Raw genomic sequence first — 25,543 nt, 5'->3', positions numbered from 1 at the left:
AAAACGTTGGAAGGAAGACAGTGATGTGATTGAGAGCTGAAGAGTCCTTGACTTATGGGTATCTGTTTTTGAAACTGATCACAAATTGCTTTTGTTTATATATATAATATATATATATATATATATATATATATATATATAATTAATCAATCCTTCTATTTTCTTTAATTGAAGTAAGTCAGTTAAGGACCTATTCTTATTTACAATAACAACCTTTTCTTGTATGAAATAAAGATCTGCGCACAGGTGAAAAGAAATTCCATCTGTCATTGCCCTGATAAGTGTTCTTTGTTTTTATCAAAATGATAAAAGTGTACACCCTATCTGTCCTGGATGTAAAACATTTCTTTCCTCCAAAAGACTTCCCTACAGATATGTTTCTCCCCCGTGAATATGACACCTCACCGTATTTAGGCCCATCATTCTAGCCATGCTGATGCTCTGGACTTCTTTTTGTTCTAAAAGTAGCATTGCATAATAAACTATAACCTTCTTTCACAGGGAAAAACTGTCCATGAATGACAACAAGAGAAACAGGTAATAAGCAGGGAAAACTTTACAGAGCAATGAATCTAATAAAACCAACTAAATAATGACAAAAAAACAGGCAGAAATCAGAGAAACAAAAAAACTCACACAGAAACAGGCAGGAAGCTGGACGGCAAGGACTCGCAACTAAAGAGGTGAGATGGGGAACAGGTGGAATCAATAAATAATCTAAAGGCAGGACGACGCATGAAGTCGGTGTTTGTCAGGGTCAAACAGGAAATGACAAACTCTAGATTACATACAAATATTTGTATTCATGGTGTTCTGTCAATAAATATCAGTCCCTCTATAATTGAAAACAAATACTGAACTTAAACTATCCTTTTCTGACATTTGCAATTTTTTTGACAATCTACCCCCCTTTTTTTTTTCCCCCTACAAAACACAACCTATTTGGAATTCTACCGTTCTACAACGGACGGCTGAGACGTAATCCCTCAGATGTAATTCATAACATTCTTGCATAAATTCGATGAGATCTGACCAGCTGATAAATCTGATTACAGATCAGTGAGGACAAATGTAGGGTTTCCATTCCTCCTTTGCCTCCTTTGTCTGTGACAGTCAAACAGATCGAGCAGCTGCAGCCTGTATAATTCCTCTGTGATAATGTCTTTGCTGACAGTATCGGCGCCGCGTGCTATTACGCCTCGGCTCGGGGATCCCAGGTCGCAGCAACCCAGGATGACCTCATCCCTCTGTTGGGTGCACAGCGAGGTCATGTCGTTCCAGCAGGCATTCCCATTGAGGGATATCCTCTGCCAGGCCTGCATCTCAGGTCGCTGCTCCAGCCTGGGTGAACAAAGCTTCACTGCGTAATCTACTGCAGGTTCTCACTGAGAACCTGCAGTAAAATCTCGTTTAAGCTCACCTGATTATGAATTTATTACCATTATGTTGTTGTTTCCTCTTTAATTTGTGATTCAGCCTCTCTCATATAGATATTTCTGGTTGTCATTCTTGGGCAATCATGCAAAGATTAATATTCCAAAAGAATATAGCATAAAGGTTTTTAAATATTTTGATGCAATACCTGTGAGGCAGGAAGAGACAGAAAGAGACTTCCTGCTGTGAGGATACCTGTTGCTCTTTTCATTCGCCTGTACCATAAAAATTACTTTTTGACTGAGGAACTGCTGGCACCAAAAAACTAATTTACATGCAGCCAAACAATTCTTTGCCTGATTTGTCAACATTCCATATTTAATTAGTCTGTACAGGAAATAAATTGTCTTTCCATCTTAGACTGACTCGTTAGCAGAATTGTTGATTCAATTCCCTCGCCAGATGTCCACGTAGACTTTTCTTTCCAGTCCAAAATAAATGTGATGATTCATACAGTGATTATTTACTCGATGGATGTTATATCTTATTATATCTGACACACTCCGTTGAATTGTTACGTGCATTGCTTATGGTATTGGTGTTACCGGTGATTCTAAATGCATTGCTCTTTTGTGGCGCTCTACAATTTTATTCAGGTGATTGTACATTTCTGTGTGAAGAAAATGGGGGGAAAAAAACTGCCAGTAAATCACTTTCAAACCTGGTGAAAGCCTTTGAATAAAAGTCGAGAGGAAAAAGTGAAATCCTCCCCTTCTTGCAAAATGATAAATGATCCAAAATACGAATAAATACCACATTTGTGGAGATGCTGTTCAAGCTTGACCGTCACAATTACATTTCTCCATTGTTATTCCCTTCAATTATGCTTCAAAATCTGAAACGCCTTTAAAAAAAAAAAACAACCGACTTATTTAAGATGATGAAGTCAGGCATCGGCTTCAAAAATGTTTTTTTTTTAAAATAGGAAAAGGGTGCCTGAAGTGCCGGCAGCTGTGCTGCTCTCTACTGTGTTGAAGCTTGATGAAAACAGTGCTGCACTTGACAAACAATCTACCACCCTCGGGAAGGGGTGTAGACTTTGAATGAGCTTGAAATACACTGAATGAGAAATAAATGCCTCCCTTATACCTGTCAGCAATGCGAGCAGAGCAGCAGCTGCGTTACGCTTCATTCACAGCTTTTAGACGCATTTTTGGCTGAAAATGAGGGGTTTAGAGGTTATTGAATAAGCTCATAGAGAGGTAAATGCTCACATAAACACATCACGATAAATTACCATTCATTATATTTTTAGACATTGACATGCAAATTCAAGTGAGTGATGGAGTAGAATAAGTACAAATAAAAGCAAAAATCAGGATGTGATGATTAATTGGTTTGGAAACCGTCCTTAAGAAATTATCAGTAGAGACCAAGAAAATTTAAGTTTGGATAAAGTGCTAAATCAGAACTCTTCTTCTATCATCATCAGGGGATAGATTTGGGCTTTTTCTTGCGTCGTGGTCTTTTTTTCTATTACTGAATAATCTTTTGAATGTGGAAACCTCAAGTACCCAAGAGCAACTTAGGCAAATTAATCAATCGATCAATCAAATTTTATTTATATAGCACCAAATCATAACAGATGTCAAGTTAAGTCAAGTCAAAGTTATGAAATTATTCGTCTTCCATTAGGAGCAAAGATAAAGTTGTGTATAGATTTTACTGTAATGACATTGCAGCTTTCTCCGTTGACCAAAATTGCTCTTCCAGTTATCCAGTCTCTGCATCCTGATGATGACGTTCAAACAGAAAATCACAGATAACAAACGTCACATCTGCCTTTCATAAATACAAAGGACTCACTGACTTTTGAATAAGGTGTACTAACACTGAACTTCTACAGAAATGAGGAAATGTGTGCACACCTCATTTCAAAGTTGTCGTTTTTTTATTCGGGTTTTTATTCCTGACAGCTGAAAGAGAATGAAACTCCCAGACCTGTAGTATTGTCTACTTCTCCTTCCATCCCATCATTCTCTCACACGCTCAGTCTCGATGTGCCATCCCTTTATGCATGCGCTCCACTTCTCCATCACCATCCACTCTTCCCAGATTCAACAACTTCCCCACTAACACCACCACCAGTGTCTGGAATCCATGAGGGCTCTCCTTGACCTCTTCACCTCCACTTCATATTTCTATCGCCATTTAACACACTTGTGGTAAATGGTGACAGAAATGCATTTGACCTTTCCACAGTGTTACCGTCACCACACTGCTCAAGGCAGATGTTGATCCAGTAGTGTTTCACTAAAGAGTCAACGTAAATATTTTGTAACAGTAATAACTTCCTTTTGCCTGCTGCTATAATTTCCTTTACTTCATTCATTTGTCCTTCCTGAACAGAATACTAAAATAAAGTAAATCCTGCTTTTGTCAGCCAGCTTCTTTTTGCCTAATTCCTGTTTTCTTTTGGTGTTATTGGAATTGAAATTCCACCACGCCTGTCATCTCCTCTCCATTCACCTCCTCTCATCTCTATAACAATAATCCACTTTTCTCTACCGCTCCACTGTCTCCTCCATTCTTTCCATCTCATGTCTCTCTTGCTCAATATTTTACATACAACTCTTGACCCCACACTAATTCTCCTCCTTTTTCTCATTATCATTCATTGAAGTGCGTTCCATCCTTTCCAATGAAAAGCTGTTGCTTTTGGCCCTTCTGCCATCGCATTCCAAACTCGTTTTAAAGCACCATGATGAAAAATCACCAAGGCATCCCCAGAGCCTCTGTGCCAGAGCCTGAAGCTTTGTTGTGTGTGTGTGTGTGTGTGTGTGTGTGTGTGTGTGTGTGTGTGTGTGTGTGTGTGTGTGTGTGTGTGTGTGTGTGTGTGTGTGTGTGTGTGTGTGTGTGTGTGTGTGTGTGTGTGTGTGTGCTAAGCTTAAGACAGAATGACATTAAATGCGGTCCACAATCTTACCTCACGGTAATTTTCACAGATTTAGGACAGCAGTTTAAAATAAAACAATTATATGTGAGAATTATCTACACCTTATTAAAATAAATTTACATTTAAATAAATCTAAATACTCCGACAAATATCATATGCACATAAGTATCACCAGTGCAACAGAGGTGAGTAAATTTTACCCATGATCCATCTGTTGTCTTGGACTTTATATACAAATTCAAAGGTTTTTTTTTTTTAATATTTGTCTTGGATGCTGGAAATGTTTTTGTGTCACGTGTGATTTTACTCACAGTACCACAAATGACCAAAGGGGGCTGTACATAACGGCCAGCAGTTTCACTTGAATAAATCTGTGGCTAACTCCTCTTCTGCCACCATATACAAGACTGAATGTATATATTTTCTCCAATAGTAGATAGAATCTTTCCAGTAGTTTGGATTTAACATTATATTCATTAATTAAAGTGCTGTTTACTGGCGTGGCTGCAGACGTTCTGGTTTCGTTTCACTCACAAAGAGTAGTCGACTACATTTTGCTCCATTCACAGGGAGATCTCACAGTTGCTCAGAGATCTATGGAGCATTGTCCACAATGAGCTTAGTTGCAGTCAATCTTCTCAGGTCAGGCGAAGTCAATAGGATGTAAACACACCTGCGCTTTGTCGCAACTTTGCTGCCTCAGCTCCTAGGATCTTTTCTACAGCTTCCTTATTGACAGAGCCAATGCTGACTCTGCATCTTGCATACAGGCTTTAACAATAGATCCCTGTGGCCACATAATGTATTTAAACTATAAATCTGTGTCCTAACCGACGGATAAAGCCAATGAAATCACTTTATGAGAATGTGGGATGGGTTTTTTTCTTGATATGAAACCTTTACAATCGAGCTTGAATCAATATTTCGGTCATTTGCCCTAAAACAGTCAGAATAATACAGCTGATGGCAAGGTGAAGTTCTACTGCTGTAGTTATGTTCTAGATTATCAGAACATCCCAATCACAAGATTCAATCTTTTTCAGTGTGGCCATCATCGCTATGTCCCACTGACTCATCATTATTTCTACAAGGCCTTCCTTTACATACACTTTCCCATAAAAAAATACCAGTTAGAAGTATACGATGCCTTTAATTTCTTGGTGATTCCAAAATGTATGCACTACACCAGAGAACTACTGCAGAGAAGATCCAGTAAAATCATTTACGACTTCAGAAGTGCTGCTCCAGCTGCAGGATTGCATTTTAAAAATCCATCCATCCCTCCCTCCATCCCTCCATCCATCCATCCAGAGAGAACCCAGAGAGTACCTACGCAACCCACCCACATAGAAAGGAATTGAACCCAGCACCTTCTTTCAAATATTAAAATTTTCTGGTGTTTCTTTTACACCTACAATTTCTAAAGAAAAATTGAAACAGCAGCTAGATCATTAATATCTCTGATACTAAAGATGATGAACTGTGTTACATGTTATCGTGGTTGACCAATGGGATGAGTCCACATCTGGGGATTTGTGAGCTGCTGAGCTGTGATGCATAAAATTAATAGAGACTTCTAACAAACAGGTGGTTTATTGATTAGACAGATCAAAATAATTTTCCGTTGAGGGTGACTCATTCATCAGGTGATGGATTTGAGATGCTTCAGTTCTGGAAACAAAGACAAGGACGTGAACAGGATTAATAAACAATGGCATTCCAGAAAATTCAGTCGATATATTTACAAATTGAACTGTGGTTTTGTGTTTTTCTGTTTGGAGAAGAGGAAAAATCTTCAGCCTTGTGAGACTATGCTATGAATTTGCATGTAAAAAATGCACATACATCCAATTTTAACTTGAGAGGAAACATGAATGAAACATGAGACTTACATAATGCTGTTTAGCTGTGTACATTCAAATAGGTCTTGCATATAAATACAAATCTTATATGTTTATTTCACCATAAATAATTTAGAATACTTACAATGTGAGCATGACGAAACCTAAACCAATGTCCCAATGGCACCTGATGAATGCATAAAAAATGTATGGACACAATAGGATTCTGCCACAGTGCTAATGAAAATCTTCAACGCGAATACATGCAAATTAATATTATTGCAGACTCGTGCACGAGCTCATGATTTCTGACCACATGAGTAATTCAAGGAAACTGCAGAGTGAAAGGCATTGGCTGATGCAGTACAAGTCCTTGGGGATGAAGCGGAGGATGAGTGTGCTCAGAGTTGGAGGTGTGAAGTCTTTTCATGTTATTTATTGATGATGACTGGGTTCAATTGGCAATCATAAAAGCCAGGTGACCATGCGATATTTAAAGCTTGCAAGCTTACAAATACTGGAAATTGTTGTAGTGATTTATATGTGGGGTTCCATATTTTGGGCAAGGAGAGAAGTTGACAAAAACTGTTCCTTATTTTTCATTAGCTCTCAGACGCAAAACTTAACACTGGAATGCATGAAGCTAAGAGCTTGTTACACAATGATGTGGAACGGCCTTTACACTGAAAATCTTAAATGATAACTTTGTGCTGCAGAATAAAGTCAAGAGGCTACTGAAAATGTCACAGCTGCTTCAAGCTGCAACGTGGCTGCCTGTAAAGGAGAATAGCAACAGTGTCACAAACTGTTACCGTCTTGAGAGGCAATCAGACTCAACAGTGAGCCTTAAAACGGACCAAAGAATAGGTGACTTCGAACATGTGTTCAGAAATCAGGTTTCATAACATAAGATGGATCCTGTTTGAAGTTCTCTGAGCATGTCTGAAGCGGTATAAAACCAATATAATCAGTCCTGCTTCTATGTCGGTCATATCAGTGGACATTCTGGTTGTATGAAGGCAGGTTTGTGTAAGAGCATTTCAGCGTTGGTTCTTGTTTTGTTTTTTTTACTGAAATGCATACAGTATATATACAGTATATATATATTATATATATACAGTATATTTTATATATATATAATTCACTTCTATTCTTTTGAGCTTTGTCAGTGGACAGTAAGAAGCGAGCTTCAGTTTCTCATTGGGTTTCCAGTGTTTGTTCAGTCAACCTCACAACAGCTCCGTCCACTGTGACGGCTACGCTGCCACTCTGGAAGAGTTTTCTGTGGATGTGTCTATTTGGTCACAGTTGTTATAATTATTACTAAATGGTTTATAATGGCACAAAGGGCATTTTTGAAGACAGTTATAAAAATTAAACGTATATACTGTATGCTTGTATACTTAGCATCCAACATAACATACATTTTGTCCTTTGAGAAAAAATTTGACTCAACTAATTGCATTTATCTTTCACTAAGTTGTACTTCTGCACAGATGGATAGCTTTTCTGAGCCTTTCTGTTTTTTTGTACAAATAAAATAGCTGAGGTTTATCAAAGGCATGTAGCCACAGTGAATTAAGCTTCCTTTTAATCTGACTTGCAAGAATGAAAATGTGTTGTCCCGCATCTCGGCTTGTAAAACATGTTCTTATAGTCTTTTTTTTCACATTTTCTTTTCTTCTTTTAGTTGAGTGAGGATCCCCGCCTAACTCTCTGAAGTGTCCTTGAAGGTACTGCAGGAATGTGGTTGCAGTCAGACACAATCAGCCGTAATGAACTGTGTATTTACTGTATTTCTAACAGATATTGCAATTCTAAAGTACAGTAAGAAACTCGACGCTTCACAGGTGAAGCTGCTGCTATTTCATTAATGACATTTACAGTGAAAATATTCTACACTGTCCCTCCCTGTCATTTTACAACTCTGCCATACAATCATGATGTGTGTGACAGTAATGGGAAGTGATGCTGCATCGATAGGTGTGAATGTGTGTGTCTGCTAATCACCTAATAATTGAATGTGATGGCAGAACGTGGGCCGTGATGATGAATTACCGGCATTGGATCTGTGAGCACAGCAGGTAGGTGGCAAATGCTGCAGGTGCTGTTGGGAGGAATAAGAGGTTTCATGCTGGTGTTACACACAAATGCACACATGCATGTTAAAGGTACACACTTTCAAAGATTAAGAAGTTTCATGCAAGCCTTTCACACACAATGGGAAGAATTGCATTCTGAATTTAAATGAGGAAGGAGGACAACCGGGGTGCAGCGCAGAAAAGCAGACACACACACACACACACACACACACACACACACATGAACACACTCACACAAAGGTATGGCAAACAGATGGAAAAACCATTGAAACAGAGCTAATACAGAATCAGCCGACCATGCTGCTGGCAGCTAGTGGTGCAAACTGCTGAAGGAAGTTTGCCTAATCTACTCTCCATGTGAAGTGGTTGCTACAGCGGTCTAGCGCTTGGAAGGGAAAGGATTCAATTCATCAAACCAATCAGAATGTCATCTTCCATTTCCTTAAAAAGCCAAGTGCACCTGCAGCACAGCTAGTCTCACCGAGGAAGAGGAATCGCTTCCTTGATCAGCTGAGCCTCTGTCACTGCCACCTCCCAATCATCTTTCCTATATATATGTGTAAATGCATATATTGACCTGATGAGGAGAAGGAGGGCTGCTGCACATCCCAGTGTGTAGCATTTTGTCTAAGACTTCTGCAGATGCATGTGAATCACATTCTGCACAACAAGATCTTATAAATAATTGATTAATAGCAGGTTGGATGTAGATAGGCTAAATAAAACACGATTAACATACATTATACTGTAATTACCTGGATGATAAGTGCATCTCTGCTGTCTGTGCCATGTATGTAAAACGGACAGCAGATGTACGTTGACGCAATCTAATATGTTTTTCTATTCTTTACTTCTCAAATGGTTAATGATCATTATATTATTGTCTGGAATATAGTAAACTGATAAAAAGCCTGCAGAAATAGTACAGGTAGAGATAGTGATGCGTTAATAATGTACATGAATGATCATTATTTTGACCTTCAAAATGATGAAGATGGAGGCAGAAGATGGAGCCCACTGTCTCCATGATCTAAACATATGTTTATAAATGCCTTTGCACTACACATTAGCGGGCGTCAAGTAGTAAATGTTTTCCTCATGTTTCATCCTTTGTTCTCCTTTAATATTAATTTCAAAAGACTGAGAGCACACAAGAGCAAGAACTCATTCTTCTTCCTGATGAATAAATTCACATTGTTGGTTTTCCCTGGAAATGTTTTCCACTGATATTCTCACTCACCTCCATGGCCTACAAGTGTAAACTGATTCAGAACAAGCCCCAGGATGATTTCTTTTTATATATAGATAAAATTCACTTTAGCAGTGACTAGAAAAAAAGGCTCGGGCAACACTCTTTTTTGTACCTTTGAGGACCTCTCAACTCCAACCTGCTTTCACATTCAGGTCCACTGTAGAGGTACGACCTGAATATCTCTCTGGAAAAGCACCTGCTCAAAACATGCACTTCAAGCAACCTTTTCACCCTAACACTATCACACAATTTCTGATATGTATGTGGGTGTTTACAAAATTAAGAAGTTGTTGGTCAGATATATTTAGCTGAAAGTTGTTGCTTGCGTTCACTCCAAAATTACTTAAAGATTAATCTTCCAAACTCTTACATGCAGTGAACCCAGATGTATCAGAATAAGCAGAAGAATGTCTTCTATCTGTCGGGAAAATGTCAATCAGATATTAAATCAGTCGGATTCAGATGGAGGAAAAAAATATAGATATCTGTGAAAAGCTTACCCTGCAGGAAGTGAAGATTATACACGCTCTGTCGGCACGTTGAGAGCATTGGAATGGGATGGGTCCCAGCCTCCTCTAACGACAGAGAAGCTTTATCAAGGACAGGGTCACCGTAGTTATGGGTTTTAGAACATTGATAGGAATTAAAGGTACTTGTAGTTTGATGCTGCTACCACTAGAGCATATATAATATCATCATTTACATGAACAAAGGATTAAATGACAGTTACTACAGTATTGTTAATGTGCCACCTGTAAAGATGGACCCGCAATGAATTATTACAGTTTGACTTTCAGGTAACTGCTCAGGTTTTCAGACATTCCATATGCTTATGGAGAACAAAACAATACTAGGAGGAGATAAGATCATACATATTTTTCTTAGTTCCTCAATGTATTTTAGTTCTCACTTAAAAAATTTCTATAGTGACTATATTTCCATTTTGTATTAGCTTGTGTTATTGCCTCCACAAAATCAACAATTCAAGATTGTTTTGCACAAAAACGCAACTTCTACAGTTTGATATATGATATTTTCAGTGGCGTAGCTACTCTATTTTCTGTAGGCTACATGTTTTAAATCAAAGACCTCCATCGTAAAAGAAATAAATTTCAAATTTTTTTTTTAATTTAAATTTTTTTTAATGCAATGAACAAATTATAGCTGCTATTTATTCCAAACATGGGAAATAATTGACCAATACGCTTTCTGTATCTCATATTACTTCCTGGTTATTAAATATACGAAAAGATATTCCAGCATCTAACAAGTTAATGAGCTTGAAGCCCCAACCTGAGCAGTAAAAGAAGATCTTCTCGCTTTAGAGGAGAGGATCATGGCCAACACGGCCAACACGGCCTCTTCAAGCAGCAAAAGTAACACCAGAGAGTACCAGAGAGAATAAGTGCCATATTATTTAATTTCTACCCTTGATTTTTTTGAAGAATATTGAAATATTTAAGTCTAACTGTCAAAGTATCATGGAGTTATGAGTTATGCCCATGTATTAAAAAATATTTTACTTATGGCAACTTGTTATTTTGTTCCAGTGTAATTCCCTTTTGTTTCATCCTGTTGCAATCTACAATCTGCTGGAAATTAACATATTTTTCTTTCTCTTGCTGACAAATTTTGAAATAATTTGATTTCTGTCAGGTGCAATGAGAAGAGATTGCAAGGGAGCTGCAAGTCTCAACCCAATTAGTGACCTCATTCAAGGAGCACATCTTGCATTTCTTCTCTTCATCTCCTCATCACGCTTTCTTATTGACACCCATCCTCTCTTCAAATCCCTTCTTTTTCTTCCCCATTTCAATTCTCTTGCTTCTCTCCCCTTTTCTGTTTCCCTTTTTCTGTCTCTGCACAAATTAGCCCATTTTGCCCCGAGGATGAGACCACAGTGGTTAAATCAGATTGGGGCAAGGTTATATTTGGACTGTGGCAAGAGAGAAAAGGGAGGGAGAGAGGGAGAGAGAAAGAAAGAGAGGGAGAGAGTTGGGGGGGGGACATCAAACAGCTGGGTGATGACTGCATGGCCTATTTTACATCAGCAAATTGGTCGACAGTGGATTCCCAGGGCACATCCAGCTGACAATATTAGTAAGTTTCATAAAAATCTCAAACTCATTTGAAGCTGCCTCTCTAATTACCATCGACACACATGGTTAATAATACCATACACAGGAGATGGAATTGCAATGATCAACCAGACTTGATAGAACTTGATATTAAAAAATAATTGCAAATTTAATTTTTGCTTTTACCCATCAAAAGATCAAAACTCATGGCTCCAATCCATTTGACTCTCTTTGCTATGATTTACTTTGCAAAGTGTGATACAGAACTATTTAAGTTCATGATCAAAATAGACGCCTATTAGTGCAATGGCATTTCATTAGCATTAATGTAGAGGTGACTTTTTTGCTGGCTTGTTTCCATATGTTATAACAGAGAGAATATAAATGGCTTGATGTTGTTATTCATCATCTATGTTATTTTCCCTCCAAATTCAAGAATGCGCTCAATGTCATCACAACATCACACTGTCCATGATTAGTACATACATAATAGCATGAGGTGTGCAAAGTTATTTAAAAATGTTGTATGATGTCCAGAATTCCCTCAAAATCATAACACAGGATCAACCACCATGGTAGCGGGGAAGGGACAGGATTGTTTTTGACATGTTTTAGTCAGATATATTGAAATTTAAAAACAGATTTGTCTCTGTGATCTACAACACAGGTTATAATCAGGATCCAAATCAGTTATTCACAATCAAAGAGCAAGGACGTCTTTAAAGACCTGCCATCCCTCATCAATGATTCAATGCAATTCAATGACAGAATATATAATACACCAGAAACCACTGCATTAAAAATGACATTCTAGTAATACAGTCTTGAAGGCTTGACGTGTTTTCACTTGTCAAGTAGCATATGAATTTAAAATCATTCATAACGTACACAAGGGTTTTTTCGTGGTCTCTGACTACAAATGCATTGCCATCAATAAGATAGATAACTCTGTTTTTTACTACTTGTGACTGTCCACATCAGTAGATGCAATGGAGTACGTGCTTCTAGTGTTGGTGCACTGTCATAAGAGTTTACAATGACATAAAGGACCCATGTCCAGATAGTAATTATCACACAAAGGTTGTTGTCAGGAGGTTAAAATATGGGCACCACATCAGGCATAACTCTTCTCTCCAGCAGCTGGGGAGCACTGAATTTAAGATCTAATAATGTCGAAGTATACAAGCGGGATTTTTCCATCAAATGAGTCTAAAAGCGTGTTGATCCTCCACTACGTCTCTGCATGCTTTACCAGCCTCTCAACAAAAGATAATTTATTTCTCTTCACCAACACCACAGGGAAAATGGGGTTTTGTTCGATACGTACATTCTCACCAGCAACTGAAAAACAATCCTGGTGAAAAAAAAAAGTCAACTTTCACTAAATGACGCATGGAAGGAAGAATGTCAGTCGTAAAAATGATTCCACGAGAGAGTCTTACTTCAATATTAAGATGCCATACATTTGATTCAAGATTCAATTTTCTGCATGAATCACAGAGCGAGAAAGTAATCATGCACATGTGCACCATCGTTTAGACAAGTTGTCATTCCAGAATTAGAATTTCAATATGGCAGCACGCATCTGTCATCCCTAGATTAGAATTTCCATTTCTGTGATTCCCATCCTGAGTGAAGTGTATGTGAAGTATGTCATATGACTGACAAAGCCTTCAGTCTCAAGGATTGTTCATTATCAACATTTTGTTATTTATTTTATTTGTCAGGAGCAAAATGGTCTATGAGGAAGGCTATAAAAATGTAAATATTCCATATCCAATAAAATAATGTAACAATCACAGACAAAATGAATTTTCAATTTGGAAAAACAGGAACATGTTCGAGTCTGCATCTTTATTACCATAGCAGAAGATTTATATTTTTAATCACAGACACTCTGTACAGAAGTCCAATATCTATTAAGGAATTAATTACATGTCCCTACATATAGCTGACCGGTTCCTCACACCACCAATAGTTCAATAGAGATTATTAACATAATTGTCGTTTGTCTCCCAAATTCATACAGTTGAATAAAGATCACGGATCTCATCAGTGAAGAACATACGAGCAACCATGCATGCATATGAATAATAATGAGCACGAAGAATGGATGAGGTTTTCAGTGGTAGGCAGATGTATTGTTAAGAGGGTCACTTCCTACTTTTCTGCATATCTCATGTTTTACTCTACTATTGTGAAGAAACTATGTGGACGACATGACATACTTGGTGATAAATAATACAACAGCAACAACTGCTCTGCAGCAGCAGATGTTTTGGCATTTCTTTTTCCACCACCATATTGATGGTTAAGCTGCTGAGATCTTTCCTTCACACCATCACAATGTACCACTACACAGAGCTGAAGGCCGAGCAGAGAGGCACATGACACGGTCAGGAAATAAGCTGATGAGGAATTTCATCGCCCAGGGAGTGGCGAAAAACATGGGTGACCGTCTTGTTCCATTGATTTGTATGTGCATATGATGATGCAGATTTTGTTGACTGGTGCCGGAAATGACCAGACTCAATAATCAATATTGCAATTACCAAACCTTCTTGAAAGACAAAAAACTTTCTGAGTCTGTGGAAAGAACACCTTCTCATTTGTGTTCACATACTGTAACTTGCATGGACTAAGTTGTGTTATCTATTATAGTGTTACCTCTTCTGGAGTGATTACTCATATTTGCTTGTTTGGCAGTTTCAGTTTCACGATCAGCAAACCAATATTTTGCCAATATCTGAGAATAAAAATATCCAGATATGGACAACTCATGAAGTTCCATTACCATGTGCAGTTGGAGCATAATCCAAGTTCTGAGATTAAAATACTTATTTAGACAAGGGATGAGAGAGCATTTAGTCACAGTGTGTTACGGGTGAAGGGTATATGGAGCTGGGATAATGTATAGTCATTCAAAGGGGTTTCACAAATCTGTTAAAAATTATAAAATCTATCAAAATGGATATGCTTTTATGTAATAATTATATTATTGTTGATATTGTATGGGTAACACAAGATTCTAGACCAGGTTTCCATGGTGACAGAGTCAAGTGGTAAAACGTACTTTAGAGCTCTGACTTTGTCCAGGATCCAGTGTTGTCCAATGTTCCAAGGGCGGTGGTTCAATTTTCCCTTCCGCCCAAAAACACCTAGAGTGTAAGTCAAAGTCAAAGCTGACAGTGGGAGGTGTCAGCTCACCTCCGGAGCTCTGCCAAGGCGCCCTTGAGCAAGGCGCTGTGCCTCACAAGCTGTTTATTTGGGTGCTTCACAAAGGGGCTGCCCACCACTTTACCTCCCATTGCATGCTTACAGGCCCCCTTGTGTGTAGGGGACTGTACAGACTAACATGCATGATTGTGATTGTGAACATACCAGAGTGTGCATTCTTAATTATAACAGTATATATAACAGTATCTAAAATAACAGTATATAATTTTTTTTTAAATTCATATGAAAGTAGTGGAATAAATATGATCTATCTTTGCAGTTTTGTATTCTTTTATCCTTTAGATTCTAAAAGATGAAAGAATTGCTTCTTTAAAGTTCAGAGAAGCTGTAACCATTCCCAGTCAATCGCCTTGGCGTCTTATCAGCATCTTTCGTTACTCCTTAGCGGTGCATGAAGCTAAGTGAACAGCTGTCAGCGGCTTTATATGCAGCCGCTAGGCAGAACACGCCCCACCAGGTTTCCACCAATCACGGGGCAGTATGTGATTAGCTCATCGCGGCTGTCAGGAACGCCTATAGGTCGTTGTTTCCTGTGTGAGTCGTCGGACTCGCTCTGTGTGAGGAGAGTCTCCGATATGGGAAGACGTCTGATACTCCTCTTCAACTTTTTTACTGGAGATTTTACTCTTGTCATTTTACATTTGACACGAAATATATAATCAGGAAATGGAGATCAGATCTGAATAAGCTTGACACGCGAGTCCAAAGAGAGTTTATTTGAGCATTTTTTATATTTTTGTTGGTCGAGTTTTTGTAAGAAGAGAGAAAATGCCAGTTGCAACTCTTCTGCCTTTCACGGCGACCCCGAATAGGAAGTCTGCCAGCCCGACGTCTTTTAGGCTGACAGAGAAATTTATATTGTTATTAGTGTTCAGCGCTTTTATAACCTTGTGTTTCGGGGCCATTTTCTTCCTGCCGGACTCTTCCAAGCTGCTTAGCGGAGTTTTCTTTCATTCCTCCGCGGTAGAGACCAACACCCGCACGGGTCCGGACAGCAGCGACTCAGGTTCTGCTGTGAACGACGAGAGGGTGCTTGCCAAAATCAGGAAAGACCACGAAAAAGCCCTGTTAGAGGCTAAGGATACTCTACAAAAACGACCTGATGAGATCAAACAAGATATTATAGACGAGAAAGCGAAAGTTGCGAGGGAGAATCTGGTTCCAGGTGGAAAGGATGTCAATAATTTACCTTTCATCGAGTTTCACCGCCCTCCGGGGACGACAGGGCGAGAACCGCTAGACCCCGAAACCAGGACCCGGCGAGCACGAGTCAAGGAGGTGAGGAGCTGCTTGTTTCACGGGGAGAAAGTCTCACCAAACCGCAGCTAAAAAAAATGTGTTTTTATGGATGCGCCCGCATGGGGAAGTAGGTATTCATGACAGAGCACTATTCGACACTGAACAGGGCATTTCCATGTCACTTCTACAATTCGGCGACTATTTAACACGGCAAGGAGGGTTAAAAATGATCCAAGGTGAACTTTTACACCACGTTCATTTCTGATCTTGGCAGTCTTGCTCCATCGTTGACGCTAGTGAGAATAAACCAAATACAAGTTGAGATGTTGTCGAATTTAAAATTCAAACAGTGGATTACTGAAAGCCAAAATATGCGAATCATCAGCTATTTATACGCCGAATGTCTCATGATTGTAAGGATACGACGTGAGGTTAGATTGTAGCAGCTGGTGAATTTGACATTTTGTAAGGGGGAGTGTTGCGTGACGTTCACGCCTCCACGTCTTCCTAATAGCCATCGGAATGGAAGGGGGTACGTGCCGAATTATTCGCCCCCTCCAGCCTGATTGACCCGTCTTTCGAGTTTCACGTTTGAAGTCAAAGTGGAACAGCTGCTGCAAAACCAGCTGTGTCTGGGAATGCTGGTTATCCAGTTTTTGGGAAGTTTGTGTGTACATATGGCCTAGATTTATGATGTTCTGGATGGGCTGGTTTGAGAGTTCACTCTTCATTCATCCAAGAATGACGTGTTATTAACCAAATTAATTCAACCTTAGATTACTTTTGTGTTAATATACATGCAGTTGCGCGGATCTTTGTGTGTGTGTGTGTGTGTGTGTGTGTGTGTGTGTGTGTGTGTGTGTGTGTGTGTGTGTGTGTGTGTGTGTGTGTGTGTGTGTGTGTGTGTTTTACATCTACACGTGGGCCCCTGAGTGTTTTTCTATGACTGTACATGTGTGAAGTGTTCCGTTTGTAGCCTGTAGCCAGGGAAATACACCCAACAGGTAGCATGTCTGCTGGCATTGTGACGTCACTGCAAAATGTGTATGTGCATGTGTATGTGTTGGTTGGTCTCCAATCAATACTGTTCGGCTTCTTGATGGTATTAATACCAGAAACTAAACACAAAGGTTTAATCTGGATGGAGATGACAAGACTTTGATTTCTATTTCTTCATTCTGGTTATTAACCGGCAGGCTCAAATCGTTGAGAGAACAGATAAGGGTTCAATGTCCTGACTGAGCTCACATTGCCAGTGTGCAGACACTCAGATGGATGGATATTGACCTTTTAGTGCAGATAATTTTAAATTGGATATCTGGAGCAGGTAGTTTTGACCCAGAGTTAAAATGAAAGGAAGTCCCAACAGCCTCCAGGGTCCTCCAAAGAACTAGTGTCAATAAGGACAAGATGATATATCACAATGATGCATTTTGATCATGTAAGACATTTACCAATATTGTGATCATATGTATGAGACACTCAGAAAACCAATTGGATTGACATATTTACTACAGCAATGCAACCTAGAAGTCCCTAAAAAGTCAATATTGAATATCATCACAATATTACATCCTCCATGCTGCAGCCTTCATTCACAGAGAGAATTTCAAATGACGCATAAAAAGAGCTTTGCATGGTATGGAATTAAAGACACACTCGTTGGCCACCCAATAAAAGAAATTAATGATGCTAACATGATATTATATGCTACTAAAAACACAAGAAACCTCCGCTGGCATGCTGTCAACCACACATGGCATTTAACATATGAGGACAATGAGGGGTCATGCTTTAACACAGAAAAGTGTGCAAGATCTTGTCATGCGGTTGTCATCACACATTACATATGTTTGAGGTGTTTTATAAATAAAGTAGCAATAGAGAATACGCAGCCCCAGACATGATCACTGCAGCTGAAGAACAGACTTTGTACTGTCACAGAAGCCCTTTATACACAAATTGTGCAATTCCATTTCAAGAAAGAACCGGCTTTTTGTGGCTTTTGTTGATTCACAGTAAGCAAACCAGCAACATTGCAGTAACGCTGCTCCAGCATGTGATTTTTTTTTTTTAGATGGCATGCCGGTGTTCTGCACACACAAAAAAGGCGTGACTTACAACACAGCAGCCGAGAAATCTGTGGTGATGAGCAGCTCTTTGTACACAGTGAAACAACATGACAAAAACAACCGTTTACCTTCCCTATGACATGGTGGCAGATACAATCCCCTGAGAGCAAGACAAGGAGCTACATTTTCAGCTGATTTTCTTCCTCTTTGATTTAGCTGCTAGCTGTTGCTAGCTTCTTCTTTTTTTAGCCTTCTATTTTTTATTCAAATCTTTTCAGGCTTCTCTCGTCCGAAGCTGGCTGCTGTCCTGTTAAGGAACAGGCCTATCAATTCTTCAGGAGATTATTGGAGCTGGAACCAGTTGTGTTTATGTAATGATCAAGTTATTGGTAGATAATAGTATGGAGTCTTGATTGTCGATTGAGCATTTAGTCTATTCGTTTTTTTTATTTATCAAAAAAGCATCCCAAATATTCACAGGGATCATGATAATGTCTCTAGAGTGATTAATTCACAACAGTGTAAGACAGCATTTGAGGTCTGAGGACCAAACATGATTTTTGATCAAAAAAAGGCTCGATTCATTAGTTACATATTACAAATATTGCTACTTGAGTTACTTTTAATCAATGTATGAATTGTATCAGCGTGTAAAATGTAACAGTGTTTTTTCCTAAATTTCCCAGTTTGGGATAAAAAAGTATATCTATCCCTTACCTTTAAGGAGCAACCATGGAAAATAGATCTTTGCACTAATTCTATATATTGATACATTACCGATGCTCTGATTGGTTGATTCCATCTAAATACCTGGTGTTGTCTCTCCATCTGTTGTACCTTTATACCTTTTTTATAAATAACATCTTATCATCTTATGCATAACCATAAGGAACAAACAGGCTGACATCAATTGCAGTCATAAATGATATGACAAGACAAATTATTATTCCAGTCTTAAATCAGTTATAGAAACTTCAGAGATTTTCAGACCTCCTGTTTTTATAAATGTACTGTACATATCGGTACGTGGAATAAATATCCTTGTTGTCTGATTGTTTAGTCAAGGCTGCTCGTCTATTTTGAAGATAGTTGTTGTTCCTCATCTTTGCAGCCCTCTCTCACGCCATTTTTCCAGGTATCTGCCACGCTGTGCTGTAATCTCAGTCGGTGAGTGTTGTGTTTGTGATGGGGAAAGGACAGGCTGCAAGGATTTTGGGTGGAGGGGTGTAAGCTGCTTGTTGTGAGTGGCCGCCACAATCCTACAATCAACTAAATCTGTTTGTCTGCTTGAAATCAAATGCTCTCTGGAGAAGTTCATCCTAACTGCTGCTGTGCTCTCGCTCGCACATTCTTTTGAGAGGCTGGAAGGCGTGAGGACCGGCAGGCGGTCCGACTAAAAACCAGGAAAATCAAGGTAGCTGATCATCGGATGGCAGCGATATCCGCCACAGTTCGCTTTATGGTCCTGGGTATATGTTTCTTATCAGTAAGGGATTGGTTTTTCCATCACATAGCACAGTACTTGAAGAACCCCGGGAGCTGCTTTACCAGTTTGGGTAGCTCAGATGCACCGATACACAAGAAATGTAGATTCCCTTTAGTAGTTTTATTGATGTAATGGCAAAGAGCTTCTGATTTATTCTGATTAATTGCCACCGTAATTCCTGGTCCCATGTTAACTTCAATAAAACGATTACATTGATTTCCCCAGTCACAAAGTTTATTGAAAAATAGCACTAATAGATAGAAAATGTAAATTTAATCAGGCAATCTGTCTCATCATTCTGGCGACATCCCAGATGCCTTTGAATGCTTTATTTTTGTCAGCAGGTTTAATATAATGACAGACTTCCTGCTTTTCAATATGCACAGACTCTTCTTTAAGGCTAATGGCTACTGCTGTCATATTTGACTCCATGTTGATCTTTTGCGTCTATCACTTGTTGTTTAAATATGCTAATGAGATGCAAATGAGCTCCTGTCTTGCCATAAGGACAGCATGTCTGCAGCATCCTAAAGGAGAATCATTTGCCATCCCGTCATCCCCTCACCTCTCTCTGCACATCTTCTTTGTAACAAACATCTACACACACCTACACACCAGAAGGAGCCATGACTAACCCACACCTACACAAACACACACCCTTGTTGTTCTGAATTGGAGACATGGAGAGGTTTGTCCTCAATTATCTTCCCTTTCCTCCTCCGTCTGTAAACATATCTGCCATTTGTTTCAGCTCTCTCCTCCTTGTCCTCTTCATCCTCGCTTTACCTTCCTCCTCACTTCTCATTTGTTTTAGGTTTTTTTGGGTTTGTTTTTTTTGCTTTGCTGTCTTCAGGATGGAGTTCAGTTGTTTTTCTCACACTGGGCAGAGTCTTGCTTGTGTGTGAGTGTGTGTGTTTGTTTCTGTCTGCAAGCATGCACTTCAGCAGAAGAAAACATTTTGCTGCCTCACCAAACTTTGGACTTTGAAATAAAATTCTGTTTTTGTCTCTTGGCAGTGTAGAAGTCCCATTTCTGTACTGACTATTTGAACTAATTGCCTTTGGTTCCTGGCCCTAGTTGAATTGGAAAAGGTGTGTGTGTGTGTTTGTGTGTCAGATGAAGTTACTTGCCTCTCAGGAGTTTTCTTTTATTGTGTCATGGCTCTCATAGCTCAATCCTACACAACTGTTTCCTGCATATCTGTGGGGCAGTGAGGTCTGATAAAAACTTTAATATTAATTGATATCGAATTATTATTTATTTGATTCACCATATACATTTTTACAGTTTTCTTGTTTGTATGTGGTAAATTTACATTTATTGACATGTCTTCTTTACTGAACCAAAATTATTCCACAGGATTGACTATTTGTTCTGAAATTACCTAAGATGCCTTGCATCCAGTGATATTTGTTATTCTTAGAGGAAATCTAAGGAATACTAGTTTGACAGTAAATGTGAAAGCTTGTGGATGACTTATGAAGGCTTCATTTCCCAGGCTTTAACATACTGCAGCAATTCTTTCCTTTTAAAGACTAAATTTGTACTTAATTTTGAGCCTTGTTTGAATTCTAATATTCCTATGGATAGTCACAGCACAGTATTAGAATTTTGTGGGGTTATAGATAGCTGTACTGCAGGTGTATGAGGATGAATGAACCCATCGCCAGTCTTCAGTTTGCTGCCTTTTAGCTTTGAGGTCTCCTCAGGAGGGAGGACAGATCCCAGAGTGACTGATGGTTGCTTCCTGCTTATATACAGTACTTGTACTGGTTGTGCAAGTTATGTGCATGTTTAGTAACCTTCTGTACATTCTGGCGTAGCGAGGGGCATTCCCCTGCATCCTACACATCACAGGCGTGGATGTGGAGATGGCGATGCTTGAAGCATTCTAGCCTACGATCGTCATTCATCTCAAGAGGCGTATACAGTGCCCAACTGATGTTACTCTCCCAGCGCCGTTCCTGCTCATGCAGAATCATCGAGCATTGATTCAGAAGAACAAAAAAAAGGAGATGGACTGTTATATACTGTTAGTATTTGTGCTGTAGGTCAAAGCAGGAGCGAGCCTAAAGGCCCGGATTTAAACTGTTTAAGCAAGCATATATATGTTCAATATAGCAGCATTAAAAGCAACGATTGCCAGACAGACCTACCTCAGACACGCATGGAGACCATAAACACTTCACTTGGTTGTCAGTTAAATAACTAATTTATTGCATGTGTAATGAGGTTGCGTTGCTTAGTCTACCTTCTGTCATCCTCTGGAATCCTGATACTCACAGGATTTGGAGGAAGTCATGTCTGCAGAAGCTGGCTCAATGACATATCAGAAACATCTCAGCCCCCGTCCACCATCACTTTGCCCTCCTCTGTCTGATCCTCCGGTCGCACCTCCAGCATCCGGAGCTTGGTCTCAGCAATCGAGAACGGCCAAACATCAAGCGACAGGTCTAAAGAGAGGCGCCGTACACTGATAGCTCGACAAAACAAAAACTCAAATGGATTTTTAGGTTGTCAAAAGTTTTGTCTTGTGGTGTGCCCTTTCGCTTCCACCCCAGTCAGACCTCCTGTTTGTAAAGGCTGACATTTTCAGCTGAAGTTAATCTATGGAGCTTTGCTTTTCTTTACGAATCCCATCAATACACCACAGACTGTGAGCCGCGGTTGGAAATGGACCGGGTTTTTTTTTACTTTGTGTGAACCTATTTTATTGGGAGTGAAGGTGAATTATGAGCTCCCTCTGATTTGTTGCTTCTCTTCCCGTTTTTTTCCCCGTCACACTTGTTTTCTCTCTTTCTCTGACCTTTGCTCTGCTGAACAGAAGTCATTTTTATGTTTCGGGGCCATAAAAATTCTACTGTTAGTTTCCTTTGCCTTAATTTCCCCCAACTTCTGGGAAAAGCCTTCAAAATCGATAGTTTTTTTTCCTGTTTGGTAAAATTTATCATAGTTTTGAGAGAACTCTCCTCATTTTTATGATCAGCCTCAATTTACTGTGTTAATTTGCTGCTGCTGTTTGCTGTTAATGAAAACACTTTGTCCGTCTGTTGCACATTAAAACACTTCCAGCCATTTAGAGGGTGTAGTCCTGGCCTTCAATGCACAACAGCAAGCTACTGCAGGACGCACGACTGGCTGCACTTAACTCCTAATTTTTAGTATTGATTAGTGCGATATAATAAATGAACAGGAAAGAACGGCAAATACTAAAATCTGAGAAGCTGGAAGTGGAAAATATTCGAAAGCTTTGGCTGGAAAAAGAGTTTGAAGGATTATTGAAATAGCTGACTAATTTTTTATGGAATAATTAGATTATTAGACAGAATTGTTTTGATATTTCACTGCAGGAATATACAGTAAATGGTGTAAATATAGATTGTATGGAATTTAATGCTATTACTTGACATATTATTAGTTTCATCCTGACCCTTATTCTGAAAATGCCAGGCAGGCCTGGGTCCATATGAGGAATGTGCAGCTCTATGGAGCATTGGCAGTTTGCGGAATGATCACGAGATCATCAGCATTCCTTTTTGCTGCAGACATTAATTTATGCCGAGCAGAGTGGCCTCAGCCTGCTTGGGACGCTGGGTGAACACACTCTTGTAGCGTTGTGCCGCCGTTAATGACCGCGCCTTGTGCGTTCATCATTCTGTTCGGATAGGCAACGAGATGCCATTTGTCTTTTGTAGCTCAGGTTGCAAACACAATGCTAGCACATTACCATTCAGGGGTTATTGGTTACATTCATAACGGCTGTTTGGTATGAACACAATACGTTATTAACAAATGATCCCCATTCAAGGAACACCTGGCACTTTAACCTGTGATGTTTTCTAGTGTTCAGACAAGCCGAGAGATCAGATGTTTTAAGAACTGATTTAATTATTGTACTTGTCAGCATCAAACCCTTGACACCTATTGCATTATCTGAAGGGGTTTTGTTCCCCCTTGAAACGTTTGATGTATTGGTAATATTTATTCTCTACTAGACGGTGATTAAATACGTGAGCACGTAATACTTCCGAATGTGTTCTGACTGTTTGTCGAATTAATTTTTTTCATTAAAGGGAGGAGGAAAAGTGCAGCATCAAATAAATGGAACGTGTGTGTGGCACATCGTGGTTAGCCCAGCTACCCACAAAGAGCTTATTACGATCTCTTAACCTAAGTCATACAAGTGAGATCGAACATAATTAAGACAAACCACAAGTGCAAAAAACATGTACCTCCTCATGAAAGAAATGCTGGTGGCTCAGCCAAACTTAAAAGTGAAAGAGCCGCCACTGTCCAACCCACATAGGGCCAATGTGATGAAGTTCCTAACAGAAGACAACCAAAAACCTAAACAACAGAAATAAAGCCACAAAAACTGGACTACTGAACCCACCAGAGATAGAAAGGAGGAGTAAACAAAAAGCACCGCAAGGTCACACATGATCACCATTGAGGTCTCCACCGCTGCAGACTGGAATCTATAGGAGAAGGAGTGAACATCCATCCCTTCCCCCTCTTTATTGGTACTGCAAGTGCGGACTAGCCGTACCTGTTGGGAAGGAGGCAAAGTCAATGAAGGATTGGGCAAGAGAGTTGGCATGTGACAGATCCCACTGATAGCAATGATGTCACAAAGCATCACATTTCATTCTTCACGCTAAAAGCAACAAGTTGCAACGGATGCTTTGACACCAGGATGGACATCCGTTCTTTTCTCTTCTCACACATTAGCAATGTTGCTGGCTACTTCAGAGCCTTTGGGAGAGGATGGGAAGGGTAGGAAGAGGAGGTACCCCTCTCTTAGTCCTAAGTTAGAGGCACTTTAGTTCTGTCTCAGGATCTACGTATATGTTAAACTTTGTTGTTGTTTGTTGTGGCTGCTACTCAATAATGTGATGCATTTTCTTCTGCAGACAATTTGTTTCCTGGAGACAGATCTTCTCTCCATCACTTTAAATAGCCTGGAAATGCAGACGGCATTAAATATTAATAGTTTTATACAAAACAACAGCAAGTTTATATTTCGTGGGAGACTATTCAATCATGCTTTTAACTGCATTTAAATCCAAACACTCTGCCTTTAAGTCAACTGAAATGTTCTTTTTGGGTTTGCGGCCTACTAAATTTTAAATAACAATTCAAGCTTTGTTCTTTTTAACAGCATAATGTTGAGAAAGGTGTGAAGTTCCTAAATGGATGTTTTCCCCTCTACTGACGCTACCTGGGATTTGAGCCAAAATTCCAAAGCATAATGCACACTTCTGTCTTCAGAGAGGAGCATATCTTCATTAGCTTCTCATATTTCCTGTAAGGTCATGTTACTACATGCTCAGGTTTCCAGGATCTTGTTTTCAAGTTGACCCACATGAAAAAGTTCAGGCACCATTCCATTAAAGACGCATCAGTGGTGCTGCAGAATATAAGACAAAAAATACCCTACGGTAAAATAGCCTGTCAACAAGGTGCCAATTCATCTCCACAAATACAGCCTTCTAGGTGTTGGCACTGCCTGCTTCACCTTTGACTCATTGTGGATGTGAAGCCCTCAAGGCTGTTGGCCTTCTGTGGGGATGAAGTATTTTGTGACTGAGTCTTGTTTCCAGAGATGAAGACGGAGGAAAATGCACTTGGATATCCACTATTAACGAATCCCGGGCAGTCAGTAGGGCTGTGGCCGACTGATTCTCTCTACCTAATCCAATTCAGTCTAATACCCAGAATCATAGGCTGTCAATCACACACTCCATTTATTTTTCAATCTCCCTTTCCCTTCTAGTTCCCTTCTTCCATGTGAGTGCTAGCATTCTACCACTGCAAGCTCCAGGATCCTCCTATCGCATCAGCTAAAAGACCTGATAGATTTCTTGGCAGGATGTGAAGTTTAAGGATCATAAGGAGTATCATCT

General features: G+C 39.4%; 1 protein-coding gene across 1 annotated transcript in view; it reads left to right on the top strand.

Annotated features, from left to right (window-relative positions):
- The first annotated feature begins 15,417 nt into the window (after positions 1 to 15,417).
- man1a1 (mannosidase, alpha, class 1A, member 1) overlaps positions 15,418 to 25,543 on the top strand; it is a 78,318-nt gene continuing 68,192 nt past the window's right edge. The window contains exon 1 of the mRNA XM_068342970.1: positions 15,418 to 16,118. Coding sequence (XP_068199071.1) covers positions 15,609 to 16,118 — 510 coding nt within the window. The 5' untranslated portion in view covers positions 15,418 to 15,608. The remainder of the gene's footprint in view (positions 16,119 to 25,543) is intronic.

Source organism: Antennarius striatus, chromosome 19 (assembly GCF_040054535.1).
Source record: "Antennarius striatus isolate MH-2024 chromosome 19, ASM4005453v1, whole genome shotgun sequence".
NCBI lineage: Eukaryota > Metazoa > Chordata > Actinopteri > Lophiiformes > Antennariidae > Antennarius > Antennarius striatus.
Note: the sequence above shows the minus strand (reverse complement) of the source record. Positions and strands in the feature narration are given on the sequence as shown.